Genomic DNA, 19,993 nt, shown 5'->3' on the forward strand with positions numbered 1-19,993 from the left:
TATTATGCTAAGTGAAATAAGTCAGAGAGCCACAAATACCATATGATTTCACTCAAGCAAGCAAAAGGAAAAAAAAGATAGAGAGATAGACAAACCAAAAAACATTCTTAATTCTTAAGAACACACTGATGGTCACCAGAGGGTCGGGGGGTTGGGGGAAATAGGTGATGGGGGTGAAGGAGCACCTTTGTCGTGATGAGTGCCAGGTGATGGAAGGAAGTGTTGAGTCACTGTATAGTATACCTGAAACTAATATTACACTGTATGTTAAATAACTGGAATTTAACTTAAAACTTTTGAAAAAGAAAAAAAAAAGCAACTCCTCCTCTGTTAGGAGATTGCAGTGATTCAGTCTCATCTCTTGGCTCCACTTCTGATTCTAGGTCTCCTGCTGTTTCCACCACATCTGCAGTGACCGTGTTCACTCAAGTCTTGACCCCCCTCAGAGGCATCCTTGAGGGCTGGAATCGACTTCCTCCAAACTCCTGTTCGTGTTGATATTTTGATTTCTTCCCTTGAATCACAAAAGTCCTTAAAGGCATCTAGAATGGTGACTCCTTTTCAGAAGGTTTTCAACGTACCTTGCCCAGATCCATCAGAGGAATCACCATCTTTGGCAGCTAGAGCCTTACAAAATAGATTTCTTCTTTTCTTTTTTTTTTTCCTAAATATTTTATTTATTTATTTGAGAGAGAGAATGAGAGACAGAGGGCATGAGAGGGAGGAGGGTCAGAGGGAGAAGCAGACTCCCTGCCGAGCAGGGAGCCCGATGCGGGACTCGATCCCAGGACTCCAGGATCATGACCTGAGCCGAAGGCAGTCGCCTAACCAACTGAGCCACCCAGGCGCCCCACAAAATAGATTTCTTAAATAATAAAACTTGAAGGTCAAAGTGACTCCTTGACCCATGGGCTGCAGATGATTGTCGCGTTGGCAGGCAGGCAAACAACATGCATCTCACTGCCCATCTCCACCAGAGCTCTGGGGAGACCAGGTGCATGGTCAATGAGCAGACATATTTTGAAAAGAATCCTTTTTTCTGAGCAGTGGGTCTCTACAGTTAACTATGTCATGAACAGATATGCTGTCAAGCGGGCTTTGTTGTTCTATTGATAGAGCAAAGGCAGAGTAGACTTAGCATCATTCCGAAAGGCCCTGGGATTCTCAGAATGATAAACGAGCATTTGCTTCAACTTGAAGTCACCAGCTGCATGAGCCCCTAGCAAGAGAGTCAGCCTGTCCTCTGAAGCTTTGAAACTGGGCGTTGACTTCTTCTCTCCAGCTATGAAAGTCCTAGCTGGCGTCTTCTTCCAACAGAAGGCTATTTCATCTACACTGAAGATCTGTTGCTGAGTGTAGACACCTTCATTACTTAGCTCGATCTTCTGGAGAACTTGCTCTAGCCTCAGCACTTGCTGCTTAACCTTGCACTTTTATGTCATGGAGACGGTTTCTTTCCTTAAACCTCCTGAACCAACCTCTGCTAGCTGCAGATTTTTCTTCTGTGGCTTCCTCACCTCTCTCGGCCTTCACAGAACTGATGAGCATTAGGGCTTGCTCTGGATTAGGCTTTTGGCTTAAGGGAATGCTGGGGCAGGTTTGGTCTTCTACCCAGACCACGGAGACTCTCTCCACATCAGCCTTCTTGCTGTTTCTCTTTCTTATCATTCGTGTGTTCACCAGAGTAGCAGTTTAATTTCCTTCAAGAACTTTTCCTCTAGGGTGCCTGGGTGGCTCACATGGTTAAGCGTCTGCCTTTGGCTCAGGTCATGGTCCCGGGGTCCTGGGATCGAGTCCCGCATCGGGCTCCCTGCTCCTTGGGAACCTGCTTCTCCCTCTGCCTCTGCGTCTCTCTCTCTCTCTGACTTTCATGAATAAATAAATAAAACATTAAAAAAAAAAAAAGAACTTTTCCTCTGGGTTCACACCTTGGCTCGCTTTGGCACAAGAGGCCAAGCTTTCGGCTGATCTCGGCCTTCAACGTGTCTTCCTAAGCGTAACCATTTCTAGCTTTTGATTTCAAGTGAGAGACGCGTGACTCTTCCTTTCCCTGGAACACTTAGAGGCCACTGTAGGGTTATTATTAATTAGCCTCATTTCAATTTTGCTGTGTCTCAGGGAATAGGGAGGTCAGAGGAGAGAGAGAGAGAGAGAGAGAGACTGGGGAATGGCCTGTCGCTTGGGTAGTCAGAACACCCACACCAAAGAAGGGGAGTGTCCTGGAGCCAAAAGCCGACCCAGTTCTGTGACAGGAGCAGAAAGCAGGTGCATGCCCATGCAGGGACAGGCACCTCGGGGTCTCCCCAGAACCGCCTGCAGGCCGCCTGTCTCCTGGGGCCTTCCGGACCCCTGGACAGCAGGCACGCGAGGACCTTGCTGGGCTCGGGGACCTGGGACTGCGCACCAGTGAGCCTGGCGAGCCCGGGGAAGGCGAGAGCAGGAGACCAGCACACAGGCCCGGGGAGTCTTAACCAGGAATTGGGGGGACCACGGGAGAGCAGCGGCCCAGGAAGCATGAACTAGCAGGCTGGGCTCTGCTGTATCCAGCATTCCTCGTCCTGGTTTTCTCACATTCCACTCAAATCCGAGATGCACTCTTGGCACACATCACATCGGGGAGCACCTGAGATGTACCCCAGAATGGGTGGGGCTGCGGGATCAGTGGCTCCTAGGGTGGAACCCAAGCCTCCAACCCCCTTTCTTCTGAGAAACCACTTAATAGTCCAGTCGTCCAACCAGTCGGAGTAGGAGAAAGGGAACATCAGGGAGTGACCGATGTGGGAAGCTGGAGATCTGGGTCCCCAGAGCCGTAAAGTGCGAGAGGCTGGGGCTTGGGTGGCCAAAGTGGTCCTCCACACACCCACTCTCTCTGCAGAGTACGTGTTTCTTTGCCTCCCAGTTCCTGAATGGCCTCATCCCCATCCTGGTCCAGCAGCATCTCGGCATCCCAAGGAGCTTCCCCATCACTGAAGCCACGGACCCCTGTGCTGCACCAGCCCAGGACCGGTCTGCAGGCTGAGCCGGAGGTGAGGGGCCCAGGGGTCCAGCCTGTCTTCCCTCCCATCTCAGTGCCTTCAAGAGCCCAAGCTCCCACCCCCGACCCATCTCTTCCACCCAGCCCTGCAGCCCTGCAGCACCCCCTTTCCCAGCTAGCTCAGCGCCTTCTCTAACCCAGCACCTTCTGCTTGCCCCTGGAGGGAGGGGTGTTGCTCTGGGACAGCGAGCGAGGGCTGAGTGGGGAGTGCTCTCTCCTGCTTCTTTGCCAGGCCCATGCACTTGTAGGGCCCCTGCCAGTTGTCATGGTTACTAAGGATGCCCTGCAGCTGGTCCGCTGAGGCTCCCTGGAGCTACTCTCCCTCCCCTCTGTGGGCCAACTGGGATGAGATGTGCCCCAACCCCAGGACAGGCACGGGGCTGTCCCCTCCCTCAGCCCTCCTCTTCCTCTTTCTCTCCTCCCCTAGAGGGGCCCTCCGTAACTGGTGAGCCATGCCAACCTCTTGGGGCCCGCCCCAGCATCATTAACGAATTGCCCCAGTTCCTGGCTGCCACCCTCCCCCCCCAGTTCGATGGGCCCCTGCTGCCCCTCACCATCCAGGTCAGCAAGGCAGGGCCTTGGGAGGGCTGGGCGTGCCGGGGGGCACATCCTACCCTCGGGATGACCGCAAGGTTGCCCCCCCACCCCATGCTGCTAATCCCCACACCGCATCTAACGCAACCGGCCCCTCCCTTCCCCCATCTCTAGCTTGATGGGAACATTGTGATATTCAGTGTCAGAGAACAAACCACCTTGCATTGGTTTCCAAATCAACCCTACTGAATCATGCTCCTTTGACAGTATGACCGCGTTCCCAGCAGTCAAACAAGGAACCCCTTCTGGAAGGCCTCTCCACGCCCTCCCTTCCAGCCTTCCAGTCTCTGCCCCACACAACCCCGGATCCGGGTAACTTTCGACTGGTACCAGGAGCCCTTGACCAGGCTCTGCCCCATGTGCCGACAAGGCGGCCTTAGGTCGACTCACCTCCCAGCAACCGTTTCCTGTTGCGCTAGAAGTGATCAGAATGGGAAACCTTCATACCTTGCCGACCACATCCATCGCTGGCCTAAGTACCCTGCCATATTTAACTCAGTTAATCTCTCAGAGCAACCCAAGGAAGGAGGGATGATTATCATCAACTTCACTTTGTTTGTTTTTTAAAGATTTTATTTATTTATTTATTTATTTATTTATTTATTTATTTGAGAAAGAGAATGAGAGCACAAGGAAGGGGAGGGGGAGAGGCAGAGGGAGAAGCAGGCTCCCCATTGAGCTGGGAACCCTACTCAGGGCTCGATCCCAGGACCCTGGGTTCATGACCTGAGCTGAAGTCAGGCGCTTAACCAACTGAGCCACCCAGGCGCCCCCATCAACCTCACTTTATAGATGAAGAACCTGAGTCATAGAGAGGTTAGTTAATTTTCCTGAAGAGATACAGCTAGTAAGGAAGAGGACCATGTGATTTGGCCCCATGGGCATGGTAACAAGCTGCACTTTCTAGAGCCAGATTCCGCCTGATGCCTACCCTGCCCGTGAACCAGCCCCCACTCCAGCTCACTCAGACACCTGGCCCAAACAGTGCTGTCTTCCTTCCCAGGGACACAGCTGAGGACTGGCTCCTGGCCAAGACCTGGGTCCAGCACTCAGTGCTCCCAGTGCGTGAGATGGTCACTCATATGCTTTGAACCTGCTTAATGATGGAGACCTCTTTTCTCTCCGTGCTTGGTGGCTGCCTATGGGCCGCCCCTTCTTCCAGGTAAGGAGGACGCCCCACCCAGTGCCCAGAGCTGTGGGGCCCCTCGGGCTGTCTCATCTAACCTCTGACTCTGGTTGTCCCTCGCTGTTCTGTCTGGTGTCTACTACACCTGGACATCAACACAGGCCCACACTGGGCTCTTTGCACCAGGAAAGCTCATCAGCCGGCTCGCGGCCCTGGAGTGGCTGAGCTTTGGCCCTGAGCAGCGGGGGCTCTCTGCCCAGCAGTCAGTCAACGTTGCTGGGGAGGATGGGCAGGCTGCCTGGTGCTGATCACCATAGCGCCAGAGGCTTGCGCCTTGCACTCCCTCCCCCCACCCCACCAGCTGGCTGGCCCAGAGACTCAGGATCTTGCCCACTACTCCCCAGATGATGTGCTCTGGATCCGGGTGGCCACAGAGAGGGGAAGCTCCCCGGGGGCCCGAGCGCTCTTAGCCTCTCCCTCATCTATATCTCTGTTACCTTGTTCGTCCACTCCCCCCACCCCTTCTGCCCAAACACACTGTTATTTCACACCCCTTTCCTGCCTCCTCTTCTCTCCCCACTGTGTGACTTTGAGCAAGTCACTTAACCTCTCTGTGTCTATTTCTTCATCTGAAAACAAGGATGAGAAGAGCACCTATCTTACAGGTTATTATTAGAATTACATCTAAAGCCCTAAGAATAAACCTCAGGTGAATAGGAAGTGCCTTCTGAGCATTCACCCCGTAGATAAAGTCTCCGGGGTTTCCTTCGGAATCTCCCTTACAGAAGACCTCTTTAGGATGTACCTCTGGCCTCCACCCCGTGGCAGGAGCTCTTGATGTCTGGCCTCCCCATGGGTCCCCATCTCCTGCCATTAACCTGCATGACCACCTTCCTCAGGCACTGGGATTTAGGACAGCCCTGCTCATGACCCTCACATGGCTCTGTGTTTGGCACATGGAATGCAGTGCTCACTGTGGTATCTCAGCCCCTCTGGAACCTGCCTCCCCCCTTCTCCATTCTTCTTCCTCAGCAGAGACCGAGACTGGGGAGCCAGGCACCCCGATTCTCCCTCTCTCCCTAACCACATACTGCCCCTTTGAGCCCAGCTCATGCCCTACCTCCCTTTGAATCCTCGGGGACGCCCCCACTATGAACACCCACAGCTGGAGCAATGGATCCACGTGTCCTTCATGAGCCCCAACTGTGGCTGGTGCTGGATGCCATGGTGAGCAAGGCAGATCAGCCCTGGACCTTGGGCGCAGACAGATCCAATCCACCGGTCCGAACACAGAGGGGCCCTGGCGTCGGATCCTTCCCTGTTGCTTGATCTACCTCAAAAGGCTGGAAGACAATGCCTACAGCGTTTGCAGGCAGCAAGTGCAAGGGATGAGGGTGGGCAGGGACTGCGGCCAGTGGAGAACCCCCGTTTGTCTGATGGGGACAAACCGCGACCCAGCGATGACTATAGCCAGATCTTTAGATTTTTCAAGAGAAACCTGACATTGTCTAATATTTAAGCGTTGGCCATTGATTCAGCATGAAAAAAGAACAAATAAGAAACCTTGGCTGCCAATCAAAACACATCTGCAAACCAACTGCGGCTCTCGGGCCCTAGGTTTGCACCCACGGTGATGAAAGCCTCCAGGTCTGAAGATAAGCTCAGTTCATGCAATGCGGGGTTGGCCATTTTCCTTCTCTGGCTTCAGATTCCCCCTTGGGGCAGCTGGTCTCAATGGCCTCTTCCAACCCACACCCCTGGGCGCCTTAGACTCCCAGCTGTTAGTCACCACGTGTTCCTGGATCCCCAGCTTTGTGCCCGGACGATAGTGTCGTAAGCAAAGACTCAGAACCTCGGGCCTGGCTCAGGGAAGTCTTGCAGGAAGGTTTTCTTTTTTTTTTTTTTTAATGTTTTATTTATTTATTCATGAGAGTCAGAGAGAGAGAGAGAGAGAGGCAGAGGCAGAGGGAGAAGCAGGCTCCCCGCCCAGCAGGGAGCCCGATGTGGGACTCGATCCCAGGACCCCGGGATCATGACTTGAGCCGAAGGCAGACGCTTAACCATCTGAGCCACCCAGGCGCCCGCAGGAAGGTTTTCTGAGCTTCATGAGCTCCAGTGAGGCATCCACACCTGTCTCCTGTGCCCTTGTGTAGCTCCGGGGTGTCAGCGATGAAACCATAAGCAGGGCCCAGGGTGGGGGCAGAAAGGGGGCGATTCTCAGGTTCCAGAAGAGTGGGTGGGGGTGAGGAAGGGATCCTAGGGACAGGTTACTTGGAGGGTGCACTTAGCAGGCTGGGCTCCTGCGTGGGCAGAGCCTGGAGTGATGTAGGTTTTGGTAGGTGATGGGGTGTGGTGTAGGGTATTATGGGTTCGTAGTAGGTGGAGCTTAGGGCTGGCTGGGTTTCAAAGTGAGCTTGGCTTGGGTGGTTTAGGTTTCTGGTAGGCTGGGCTCAGGGTGGTCTTTTGCCTGGGTGGATGGGTAATTTAGGTTTCAAGTTGGACTGGTCTTGGGTGGTCTGAGTGCCTAGGTGGGCAGGGCTCAGGTGATGATCCTCCTTGGGTAGATTTTCTGATGGACTAAGATCCTTGGAGGTCTGGGTCCCTAGGTAGGGGGACTTAAGATGAACCAGAATCACTTTGGGTTGAAAGACAAGGCTGGGTATGGCAGGGTGCGGGGGTCCTAGCCTTCTCTCCTGCCGTTCCCAGGAGCACCTTGGCATCTCCCAGAACTTCACCAAGAAGCCCAGGGTGGGAACATCACCACCTTCCAGAGCCTTCTAGCCTGGATCTCACGGGACATCAGGGCGGACCCGGGGCCTGGAGCTGCGGCCCTGAGCCTACCTGGACCCCGCAGTGATGAACGGCACCTCGCCCCAGCCCGCACCCCACCGCACCCCCCAGTAAATGACCGCGTGCACCAACAGACCCAGCACTATAGCAAGGGATTTTTTTTTTTTTTGAAAACAGGCGCCGGCGGGGAGAGGCGAGGCGGGGGAGCGGCCTAGATGGAAATGCTGTTCTCTATCAGCACTGGGTCCAGGTAGTAGTAGGGGATGGGGAGGCACTTGTTCCGCTGGCGGATGTTGTGCGAGATCTGGGCCAGGCGCCGCCGCAGCGTCTCAATGCTCCTCCGCGGGGCCTCCTCCACGAAGTGGATGTCGGGGAAGTGGCCCAGCGGCCGCTGCGGGCACACAACCCAGCAGCTGCCACCCACCTGCCCCTGCCGCAGCCCCTCTCCCCCTGCCTCCCGCCCTGGACACCCTCCGCCCGCCCCCCCAGCCCTCTCCCTGCCTGTACTCGGAGCGACCACCCCCCTCCGCCGCCTGCACCCCGGGGCCCCGGGGCACCTTGTCGTCGGGCTCCCGGCTGAGTGTCCAGAGCACCAACAGGGTGATGCACGTGGTCTTCACATCCGGCAACGTGTCCATGAAGGTCTCCAGAGTGGTCAGCCCCTTGGCCTGCATCGGTGGGTTCCTCATGGACGATGGGAAGTTGGGCATCCAGGCGGTGTACTCCAGCTGGAGGGGGCGGGGGTTCTGGGTCAGACAGCACCCCGGGACTCTGGGGTCTAAACTGAGCTAGGGACTGAAGCCGGGAGCTGGGTGGAGGCCTGAGTAGGGCTGATGGCCGAGGCTGGGTTTGAGGGCTGGGGCTGGGGCTGGGGCTGAGCCTGGTGAGCACAGGTACCTGCCCTGTGTTGACAGCCGCGTGCTTGGCCGAGCAGGTGTAGATGACAATGGTGACATATCGGATCAGCTCAGGCACTGTTCGCAAGCACTGAGGAAAGCCTGAGGGCAGGGAAAGGCCCGGCAGCGTCAGTCCTGCCCTGGTCCTAGAAGGCTGGCAGAGGGCCCAGCACCCCAAGCCCAGGCATCCTCCCCCCCCCCCCCCCCCCCCCGTGTCCCACCAACACTCCTAGCTGCCACTTCAGGGGGTCATGTGCTCATTCCGCCTGCTTGGCCCTCCTGTGACCACAACCCCCAGCCCCACCCCCCACCCCCCCTCCCCATCCAGACCACAAGCCTTGGGAGGCAAACCCAAATGGCCTTGGCCAGGTCCTCCAGGGCTGTCCAGGCACCTGCCTGAGGTGGGGCCCTCAGATCTTTATTCCAGCTCCCTTAGGGAGGCCGCTCTGGTCCCAGGACTCAGTGGGGACCAGGCTTTGGAGGAATCCCAGCTTTCCTGCTCTGAGTCAGCACAGTCCCTCATCCACACCTACCCCCCCACCACACATGCGTGCACACGCGCGCACACTCTTTTGAACCTCTGCACTCACACCAGATGGATTTCTCAGTAGCCTGGCTCTTGGTCTCATACTTAACCAAGCTGCTCGCTTCTCCTTCCCATTGTCCCCGGGTTCCAGAAACCTAACACATTTGAACCGGACCCATTATCTTCCTCCCCAAACCACTCCTCCTTCCAGGCCCCCAGCTCACAGCATGACACACACCATCCACCCAGGTTCCAAAACCCCAAACCCAGGAGTCTTGCTCCGTCCTTCTCTCTAAACCCACAACCAAACCCCAACCAGTCACCAAGTCCTGTCCTTTCTGTCTCCCAGCCAGCTCGGGAATTCTCTTGCTTCTCACAACTGCCACCCTAGCCAGGCCCATGTCACCCCGCTCCTGGACACTGCAGGACCTTCCAGAACTGTCTGCTGACCCCCGGCAGCCTGACAGTCTTATGTACAATCCGATCTCCCTGCAGACCCCTCGACGGCGCCCTCTGGTGGTCAGGGTAATCTCACCTCCTTCACCAGGCCTGCCTCCGGCCCTGCTCATGGCTTCAGCCTTAGCTTAGCCCCACAGGGAGCCCGGCCAGATCCCAGCCTCAGCTCAGATGCAGGGACCTCTGAGCAGCTCCCGGAGCTCCCTCTGTCGGCTCTGGCTTCCCACCCAGAGCTCTTCAACCCCACCTCTAACACCTCCCGGCTAACCTCCCCATCCTACAGGTCCCTTAGCCAGATGTTAGCCCAGATGTTAGATCTCAGCTAGATCTTAGCATGCTGCTACCCCCCACTCTCCACCCAGTACCCTCCTCCAGCTGGGTTAGGTGCTTCCCCAGGACGTCTATGCACCCCTACCCCACCCACGCCCACCCCAGACTATAGCAGTCCTAAGATAGCATGACTGTCCGTCTACTGAGTGGACCACCCCTGAGACTTGAGGGCAGACACCTTCTCCTGTCTCACTCCCTTTGCCTCTCAGTACCCAGCTCAGCGTTTGTCACATTATAGATGCTCATTAAATATTTGCTGAGTGGTGCCCAAGCGGCTTGACCTCAGGATGCTCCGCTGCCCTCCTGGAGCCTACCAGCTCCCTGGCCTCCAGCACGCTCTACCTGTTTGACCTCATGCCCCACTTCTCAGCCCATGATGGCTTATTTCCAGGGAGGTCTGGGAGCCCCCCAGATCTCCACAGAGATGGCCCTGCCCCACGGCCCCTGAGCTCACATAGGGACCAATGGGCAGCCCCGTTTCCTTCCCCAACCTCTCCGAGATTTGGCTCCCTCAACACCCAGCAAGACATGCTCCGCCACCAGCAGGAAGGGCCCACCCCTTAGCCCCAGGTGCCCGCAGGTGCCCGGCGCCCAGGCGCATACCTGAGCTCTCACGCCCTAGGAGGCACTCCTTAAATATCTCCCGCACCCAGGACTGCAATTCCGGGTCCCCCGCCACAGCCGCGTCACACGGGTAATAGTAGGTGATGATCTCTGTCACATACCTGACCAGGGGACAGGCCTCAGTTTGGATCCTCCCCCTTCCCAGCAGCCATTCCCCCCTCCCCGGGCCTTCCTCCCCAGAGCTGCCCGGGGCCTGGGGGCAGGCACGTCCTGCGGGGCGGAGGTGGCCTCAGACCCAAGCCCGGGTCCTTAAAGCCGGCCCGTGCCTGCTCCCACATCCCAGGGCGTCCAGCCTGCGTGCCACCCCCTGCCGGCCCAGCCGCACCTCTCCAGTGCGTCCCACACTGCCAGGGAGTCGTCACGGTAGTAATATCCCGGCAGGTCCTGGACCCCGCGCTCCACGAAGTCATTGGGGAGGTAGAGGCTGTCGTAGGTTGTCTCTGACAGAGCCCGCACCATCACCTCAGCAAAGCCTTCCAGGCCCAGGGACATGCCCTGTTTGGGAGGAGGCAGCCGCTGAGGCCAACAGGGTCCCGGCAGGAACCCCCCTCTGAGGATCACGCCCGCCTCGCACACAGCCCAGCGCGTGCTCCTCCAGCCCGCCCCATGAGCCCCCACACTCCGGGCCAGCACCCCTCTGCACCCTCAAAGGCAAAGCACCCACTTCCACCAGTCCCCGCCCGCCGTGCCCCGTCGTGATCCGAAGGCAAGCAGGAAATCCTGCTTTTAGCCTAATGGCAAAGGCCGGAAGGGCCGCACATGTCTTGTTGGGGTTGGGGCAGAAGTGTTACCCTGGCAGAGAGCCCCCCCTCGTTGAGGAGGAGGGCCCGCCCGATGCTGTTGATCTGGATGGTGTACCGGGTGTGGGGGATGAGGAGCTGCAGGAGGGAGCAAGGACAAGGAGAGAGGACCACAGTTAGCCCCAAAGGACCTCAGCATCAGCCCTCCCCTTGTGCAGCATCAGACCCTCTCGCTTTGGGAAGTCCCCACCCCAAACCCTGTCTTGTGGTCCCCAGCTGCCTCCGCAAGACTACCGGGGGTCCCCCTGAGTGGAGCAAGCCAGGTGCCTTTCTGGGGCACCCGGGGCCAAGCCCATACCTTGTAGAGGGGGTGGCACATGGGCAGCTGCCTCATTATGGATAGGCAGAAGGCCTCTGCAATGAGGTGCGTCTCCAGCAGGTGGGAGATGGCCTCGTGGCAGTAGAACTCGGCATAGCGCACCCACGTCTTGGCCAGCAGCCAGTCCCACTCAGAGTCACTGGGCAGGAAGATGGGGCAGTCGGGCCCGGGGGTCTGGCTGAGCTGGGGATGGGGAAGGAGGGAGGTGAGGGCAGACACACACACACACAAGAGCCCCCACTTGCAGGAAGGAGGCAGAGAAGAGTCTAAGGAGGGACACACACCGCTCTGTACACTCTAGGCCCTCTGAGTCCCCTGAGCACACCAGGACCCTTCCTTCCTCCTCACATTTGCTCTTGCTCTCCCCTCTGCTTGTAGTCCCTTCCCCCCTCCCTCTCTCTACCTGGCAGCTCCCATTCATTCAAGAAGCAGCCTGCAAGTTGCCTCCTCTGAGAAGCCCTCCTTATTTCAACCCCACGGCCGCCCCATTCAGCTGTACAAGTTGTGCACTGCACAAGGATACCAGCCCTCTGGGGCAAAGGGAGTCACTGAAATCCAGCCTATGCTGTCCCACTAATGAGCCAGGAGCATCAGGGCTTGGCTGATGCCCCCCAGAGAGGTGCCTTTTTCTAATTTGGACATGACACTGGTGGAGACCTCTGGGAACATAGCGCCTCCCGTCCCTGTCCTGCCAGGCCACTCTCAAGGCAGCGGCTAAGTCTGATTAGCTCAGTATTTCCAGCAGAGGCCTAGCCCACAGCGGGTGTTGGCTTAACAAGTACATGAGGGAATGGACCCAAAGAGACAAGCTCAAGCGACCGACCACATTCCCATCTGGTCACCTCTGCGCATGTGCACAGAGTATGCACACTCTACACACGGGGGCTTGCACACAAATACAGCCACAGGGACCCAAGTTCACGCATGGGCAGACAGGCGGACAGGGGCAGGACAAAGCTGTGCTCCCGCAGGGACAAGCAGGGACTCGGTCCGAGGCTCCCACACGGGGCCACACACACAGACAGGAACATGCATAAGCATCCGTGTGTTCTCGGATGCACACACTGGGATCGCACACTCGTGTAAATGGGCACCTGCCCACGTGCGCACGCACGCATGCACACACACACACATCAGCGCTCGCAGCGGCCCCAGGCCTGCATCCCGGGCACCTGGATGGCGATGGGCATCATGTTCCCTTCCGGCCCGAGGTGCAGCAGGCAGAGGGGGGCACAATGATGCTGCTTCCTTCCGTTGAGCTCAATGGTGGGGATGCCCTCCAGGATGCGGTAGTCTGCCAGGTAAACGTTCCCCTTCTGGAAGGGAGCCACAATGGGAGGGCAGGTAGGCACCAACACAGCGCACCTGTGAGCCATGCCTTGGGTGCCGAGTGCCCTGGTCCCCCAGGGGCAGGGTTAGCTAAGGACCCAAGTGGGGTATACAGCGGCCGGTGGGACTCTGGGGACCGCAAAGGTAGGAGTGGGAGCCGGGGATGCCAGGGAGGGAGGGAGGCTGGGAGGCCGGGGATCCCCACCTGATGGGGCCTCACCTCCAGCTCCGCTTGCAGACACGTTCCCTCGCCCAGGAACGGGGCCACCATGTCATCTGTCACGGGGAACTTGTCAGGGATCTGAGTGCAGCGGCGGAGCAGGCCTGGGTTGATGCCGTTCAGGTACTGATACCCAAAGAAGCTGTCCTCTGTCCAGTGCTCGGTCACGTACTCTGGGTGGGGCGCCGTGCGGGCGTCACGGCGCTGCCGGAACCCCCTGAGGCCCGCGACCGAGGAAGACCCCCCCCCCCCAGAAGCGCCCCCAGCCTCCCCTTGAGCGGCAGGCGGCGCCCAGGGCGGCATTCTCCCCGAAGCCGCCAGAGGGCGCGCTCGCCTCGTCGGCCTTTGGGCCTGGGGTTGGCCCCGCTCCTCCCATCCCGCTGCCCCGACGGGGCGTCCCGCCCCTGGCTCGCGTCCGCAGCTTCACCCGCCCCGCCGGAGACCACGGGCTCCCCCGGGCTCGCTTCGCGTTGCCCCCCATACCGGTGACGATAGACTTGTTGGCGGGGAAGATTTTCTTGATGTCCTTCAGCCTCTTCCACGATTGCTTGCAGTCCACCAGGCCGCGGAGTTTGAAGCCCAATGCCCTGGTGGACAGGGTTCGGGGGGGAGGCGCTCGGACAGGCAGCCCTCCCTGGTCTGGCCCTCGGGTCTCCGGCCGCAGGGCTCCAGGTCCTTCTGTGCCCCGGGGTCTGGGGGCCACCGCCCGGCTTCCCTAGGCCAGCCCCCTCCGCCCGTCTGGCCGTTGCGAGCTCCCCGGGCTTGCTTGCTTCGGTGGAGGCGGCATGGAGCGGCGACAGGGACACTCACGTGGGCCCCAGGCGGAAGAAGAAGGAGGCCGTCTTGATGAAGGAGAAGCGGAGGTTTGAGTTCAGGAACTTGGTGGCCTTAATGTTGATGAGAATCGGGAAGCCGGGGATATAGCCGCTCCACCTGTAGGAAGGAGTGCAGGGCTGGGGCCGGGCACTCGGGTCCAGGGCACAGCGAAGGGGGAGAGCCAAGGGGTCAACCGTGGGAGGGGCCCCAGGGCAGCCCCAGGTCCTCACTCGGGCCGGTTGGGGTTCCTCCGGACAGGAGGGCGGTAACTGGGGATATGCACGTAGTTGGGCAGGCCCGGAACGAAGACTCTCCAGCTGCAGAGAGAAGGCAGTCGGTGGGCCCTGGTGCCCAGGCACCAACCCAGGGACGGAAGGCCAAGCCATCACCGCCCCCTGGCCTCCCACAGCCCCTGCCGCCCTCCGCTCACTGGTAGAAGTCCTGCTTGGCTCTGATCTCCTCCTGTCGGTGCTCCAGAAGGATCGGGAGCGTGTCCTCTGCTGTAGTCTTTCCTGCAGGGAGACCACAGAGGAGGCTCAAGGTCTGACCCCAGCCCTGTCTGCCCCTGACCACCTCAAGGATCACAATTCAGCTCCTGCCCTCTAGATTGGCTTTGCCGGCCCACAGACAAAGATGGCATGGGGTAGGCTTACCTGGGTGGGCAGGCATGTGTCCTGCCAAAAACTCAGAGGGAAGGATCAGGGACCACCCTCTTCCCCCTCCCTCTACCCTTGGAGCTGGGCTTGCTGCTGGGAGGAAGTCCGTCTTCTGGACCCGCTAAAACATTAATGAAGGACAGTTATGTAGGGCTTACTGGGAACCAGGCACTTTCTAAACACCTTCTCATATACATATATATATATGATAATAAAGAAATAAATATTAAATATATTATTAATTAAATATGTATTTATTTATATATTAAATATATTAATTAAATATATATTTATAATATATATAATTAATATATAATATATATTAAATATATTAATAAATAAATAATACATATATTTTATTTATTTATTTGAGAGAGAGCACAGAGGGAGAGGGAGAAGCAGGCTCCCCGCTGAGCAGAGAGCCCAATGTGGGGCTCGATCCCAGGACCCTGAGCCAAAGGCAGACACTTCACCGACTGAGCCACCCAGGTGCCCCCATTCTACTTATATTAATAACTTAATCCACACAGGAACAACCTTACAAGGCAGGTGACTATTATAGGCTTGCAATCTTGTCTCCACAATTCCAAAACCCAGAAGACTATAGAAATCAACCTTGTCTTTTTCACAAGTTAGGCACAAATTCCTTGGTCGGCAAAACCTGCTCTGAATTTACCGGAGGCTATACACAGTCTTTATTGAACTCACTTGGCTTAACTATTTGTAGTTTTTGCTGCAGAAATATTAGAATATTTGACTAGGGGGTGCCCTGGTGGTTATATAATATAACATATGGACCGTGTGAGTGGAATATATAGATATAGATGTACATATACATACATATTCTAAATGAAATCTGAGTATCTTTTTTTTTAAAGATTTATTTATGAAAGAGAGAGTGTGTGCATGGAGGGAGGGGCAGAGGGAGAGGGAGAATCTCAAGCAGACTCCCGCTCAGCAGGGAGCCTGACCTGGGGCTCCATCCCAGGACCCTGAGATCATGACCTGAGCCAAAACCAAGAGTCAGACACTTAACCGACTCCGCCACCCAGGTGCCCCTGAAATCTGAATTTCAAGACACCCCTGACCCCAAAAGTTTCAGCTAAGGGACAATATCGTTGTGCTCGTTTTACAAGGAGAAAACAGCCCATGTTACACAGAGAGAAAGCATGAGCTGGGATTTGAACCAAGGCAGTCTTCTTCTGACCACTCACCGCCCAACCACGAGCCACCACCAAGAGTCGTTGAGCTTTTTAAAAATTCCTTTTAGAGGCGAGGTCCCTGGATTCTCTCGTCAGCCTTATAAAGTAGGCTCTGCTGTTAGCCCCATTTTACAGAGGAGAACACTGAGGCTTAGAATTCAGAAGTAGACCCAGAGGGGCGCCTGGGTGGCTCAGTTGGTTAAGCGACTGCCTTCGGCTCAGGTCATGATCCTGGAGTCCCGGGATCGAGTCCCGCATCGGGCTCCCTGCTCTGCAGGGAGTCTGCTCCTCCCTCTGACCCTCCCCCCTCTCATGTGCTCTCTGTCTCTCTCATTCTCTCTGTCTCAAATAAATAAATAAAATCTTTAAAAAAAAAAAAAGAAGTAGACCCAGATGTCCATCTAGTAGGTGGTGGAGCTGAGATCCACACCCAGGGCTGTCTCTGTCCAGCGTCCTGGAGGGCAGCCCCGGGCTGTCATGTGCCTGTCACCACAGCCCCGTCACCTTCCCTTGAGGCCCCCTTCGCCACCTGTCCTTCCTCCATCTGCTGCAGCTCATGTTGTGTCCCGGGTGAACAGTGCCCCCTGGAGTTGTGCAACCCCGGGGACCCAGCTTGGCTTCATCCCCTGGGTGGGAGCCGGACTCCTCCAAGGACCAGGCGGGTGATGCAAGCCTCCTGCCCTGGTGTTGCAGGGAGCTGCCCCACCCAGCGCCATTCCTGCATGGCGCCCAGCCTCATCCTGCCCTTCCCCTGCTTCCCGGACACTCAGGCCTGTCTCTGCGGGAAGATGCTCCACATCTCCGGGAGGGGGACTCTCCCCTTGGCCTCCCCACCCTCCCCCAGGCCTGCCTCCCTCTGCCTCTGCCTCTTGCCCCAGCTCAGGCTCTGTTTCCCTACTCCCAGGGAAATGAGAGGTGGAACAGGGTGGTTAGCTGCCAGCTGGATGTAGTTCCAAGCCCCCTCGCTCCTGTGCACCTTGAAGGAGGCCGACAGAGCCCGGGGGTGGGGGGGGGTGGAGCCAAGGGGACAAAAGAGGACAGGCCTGCAGTCCCCATGTAGCAGCCCCCTACTAGGAAGCTGAGCCAAGCCCACCAGACAAGGGCTGTGGCAGGGGCGGGCTCCCTGTCCCTCTTCCAGGGGAGCAACCAAGCGACCAGGAAAATAGCCCGCAGCCTCGACCAGGCAACACCCGGGCAATCTGCTGGGCTCTGATGGAGCCTAACTGGATGAAGGGGGGCCTTTTGGAGTAGCAGGGAGGCCTCGGGAGCATAGAGCATCCCATCTGTCTGAAATCTGCCCCATTGGAGACCCAGCGCTCTTATGATAAGGTACAAACCCTGCTGTTAGGGAGCACGGACGACTGTTGAGCTCACAGGGCTCTTAACACCACGGGCAGCGGGTGGGATGGTGGGGCGTCCTGTCAGAGTGGAGCTAGCGGGCAAGACCTGGGATCCTGAGATCCAAGCTGCCCCCATCTGTGTCCCCGCAGGTGCAGCCCTCAGCTGGACCCTGCAGCACCAGTGAATGAGGGGGCTGTGTGAGGGTGGCAGGCGGGCCCAGGAGTCCCTGCGGGGACAGCCCAGCAGGCGACAGCCGGGCGGGAGCCAGGGGCCTGGCGGCGGAGGTGGGGTGCTGAGGGCTTGCCTGTAGCCTCCCTGAGGGCCAGGGTCTCGTAGCCGTCCATCCACTGATAGGCAGGGAAGTGGTAGATGCGGCCGTCGGGCGCACAGATCTGCACGTAGTTGCAATACCAGGGGTTCTTGGGGAAGAAGGAGTAGCGCTCCTTGTGCAGGCGGATGATGATGAGCTCCCCCAGATCCTGCTGACACCGGACCGTGTACTCATCCACCTGGGCAGGGCACGGGGCTAGGTGAGTGGCAAGACTCCCACCGGCCCGGCCCCTCCCCCAGGCTCGGCTCCTGTGAGGGGGGAACTGCTCACCTCCCTGGGCTGGGGTGACCCGATCACGGGGCTCTCCTCCCCCACTCCCACTGGGCTGTCCCCTGCTGGGCCCATCCACCCAGGGTCACAGCACACCTGTCCCTCCGCCTCCATTCCCGGCCACCCACCCCAGGTCCCATCGTCCGACCCCCTCCTCGGCCACCTGAGGCTGCGGGAGCCATGCAGCCCCCCAGGGGCTGGTCTACAAAGGGGTCCAAGTGGGGTCAGGGCCCCCCTAGACCTCCTGCAGTCTTAGAGTGGGCAGAGGTGGTCCTGCCAGCCCCCTCTTCTACTTATCAATGAAGACGTGGAGATACAGAAATGGCCATATAGACAGAGGGACCTATAAGATGACATAGCAGTAGGTGACTGGACCTGACTCAGAATCAGGGCTGAGGGACCAGCAAAGGGTGCCTTCCATCATGGAGCAGGCAGGCCCCACTGGACAGACTGGTCTGATGCCGTTTTAAATCACAGAGAATCCAGTGTGATTTAAGCCAGTTATGATGCAACTTAACTTAGGAAGAGTAAGGATGGGAGGGAGAGGGATGAGGGAGGGGGAGAGGAAATGGGGAAGGATGAGGGACAGGGAGAGGAAATGGAGAAAGATGAGGGAGGGGGAGAGGAAATGGTGAGGGATGAGGGAGGGGAGAGGAAATGGGGAGGGATGAGGGAAGAGAGGCCATGGGAGGGATGTGGGAGGGGGAGAGGAAATGGAAAAAGATGAGGGAAGGGAGAGGAAATAGGGAGGGATCAGGGAGAGAGAGAGGAAATGGGGAGGGGTGAGGGAGAGGGAGATATCATGGGGAAGGATGAGGGAGGGGGAGAGGAAATGGAGAGAGATGGGGGGGAGAGGAAATGGGGAGGGGTGAGGGAAGAGAGGCCATGGGGAGGGATGAGGGAGGGGAGAGGAAATAGGGAGGGATCAGGGAGAGGGAGAGGAAATGGAGAAGGATCAGGGAGAGGGAGAGGAAATGGGGAGGGATGAGGGAGAGGGAGAGGCCATGGGCAGGAATGAGGGAGAGGCTGAGAGATGAGGGATGTGGGTGAGTGATGAGAGAGGAAGAGAGAAGAGGTGAGAAAGGGCAGGGAGAGATGAGAAATGAGCACAAAGGGGTGAGAGGTAACAGAGCAGGGATGAGGCAGGATGGGGCCCAGAGAGCAGGGACCACTGGGAGCCAGGTCTGCAGGGAGGGCATCCAAAGCCGCCCTTGGACCCCACTGCTTTCAGAGCTCCCCCACAGTGCCCCATCTCTCTCTGCCTGCTGTCCCCCTCCCCTGCACACCTCCATCCCTCCTCATGCTCCCTGGACACACACAGACACACTCACACACCACACAAACACACCACACACATGCAACTACTCACCGCCCCAGTAGCAAAGTCTCTCCCAAAATGGTTCAGCCGCTGCTTATGGCTCTCTCCTTGGGTCCCCACAATGGTTAGCGAGATGGAGTCCATGGTTCCCGACAAGAGGTCGGTGCCCGTGGCCACCTTGACTTTGTAGGCGGCCATGGCTGTTCCTGAGGAGGCAGGAGGGAGGGCTCAAGTCCAGACACCGTGGGGGCCGCACGGGGGCCCAGGCCAGGCAGGGGAGTCAGACACAGGGAGACGGGGACAGGGCCAGCCTCCCGAGAGGGAGAGGTGAGGCAGGGACGTCTGGCCCACGGGCAGCCCAGAGCCTGGAGAGGCTGCTACCCTTGGCGGGCGGGCAGGGAGGCGGGCAGGGAGCCGGGCAGGCTGGGGCGGGGCGAGTCGGGCGGGTGAGCCAGAATCTGGGTGGCCAGCCCTCCAGTAGCCAGCAGGGAGAGCAGACAGGGTGTTGGGCTGGCTTCTGAGAGGGTGGATGGAACATGCCTTGAATGAAGGAGGCTTCAGGGTGGGGGAGCCAGTCCAGCCTGAGCCAGGCCCCAGGGAAATGGGGGGACGGGGCTGGGTGGGGCCCCAGATCATTATCAGCCTAATAAGTGCCTTCCTTCTGCCCGCCCCCATGGGCTCCAGCACTGGACACCCTTGCTGAGCCGATCCAGGGGCAACAGGTCACCCCCCACAACAGTGGGTGGGGGCCAGGGGATGGGGCACAGCGCAAACTCTCTGTCTGCCTGGCCGGCTGCGGGGCCATTCCTCTGGGCAATGGGGCAGGCTGTGGCCGCTGCAGGAAGGCTGGCCCATCCTCCTGCCCCAGGGCCCAGAGCCCTTGAGAGGAAGAGTAGTGGATGCTGAAGCTGAGCTCGGGGTGCTAGGGCACAGAGAGGCTCCAGGGAGAGAGGAGCAGGGAGGGAGAGAGGATGTCTGTGGCTTCCTGCAAGACCAGGATGAGCTGAGCCGAGCC

General features: G+C 58.0%; 1 protein-coding gene across 1 annotated transcript; it reads right to left on the reverse strand.

Annotated features, from left to right (window-relative positions):
• Positions 1-7,755: 7,755 nt before the first annotated feature.
• On the reverse strand, positions 7,756-19,176 carry ALOX12B (arachidonate 12-lipoxygenase, 12R type). Its single transcript, XM_034989816.1, has 15 exons — positions 19,030-19,176; positions 17,364-17,568; positions 14,291-14,372; positions 14,091-14,177; positions 13,855-13,977; positions 13,528-13,631; positions 13,045-13,217; positions 12,668-12,811; positions 11,475-11,678; positions 11,168-11,254; positions 10,702-10,871; positions 10,356-10,477; positions 8,442-8,542; positions 8,102-8,272; positions 7,756-7,935 (listed from the first exon to the last, which is right to left on the reverse strand). Exons 1-15 carry the CDS (start codon positions 19,174-19,176, stop codon positions 7,756-7,758), a joined length of 2,100 nt encoding a protein of 699 aa, XP_034845707.1.
• Positions 19,177-19,993: the final 817 nt, after the last annotated feature.

The sequence above is a fragment of the Mirounga leonina genome, unplaced genomic scaffold, assembly GCF_011800145.1.
Source record: "Mirounga leonina isolate KUSES-001 unplaced genomic scaffold, KU_Mleo_1.0 Mir_488, whole genome shotgun sequence".
NCBI classification, from domain to species: Eukaryota; Metazoa; Chordata; class Mammalia; order Carnivora; family Phocidae; genus Mirounga; species Mirounga leonina.

What these genes read in the sequence shown, in the direction of transcription:
- ALOX12B (XM_034989816.1), bottom strand. Translation starts at nt 19,176, where the DNA reads ATGGCCGCCTACAAAGTCAAGGTGGCCACGGGCACCGACCTCTTGTCG. An exon ending in AGGAACCCCAACCGGCCCGA is followed by an intron (nt 13,978 to 14,090) that starts GTGAGGACCTGG and finishes TCCTTCCTACAG; the next exon opens with GTGGAGCGGCTATATCCCCG. An exon ending in GTCTGCAAGCGGAGCTGGAG is followed by an intron (nt 12,812 to 13,044) that starts GTGAGGCCCCAT and finishes GCTCCCTTCCAG; the next exon opens with AAGGGGAACGTTTACCTGGC.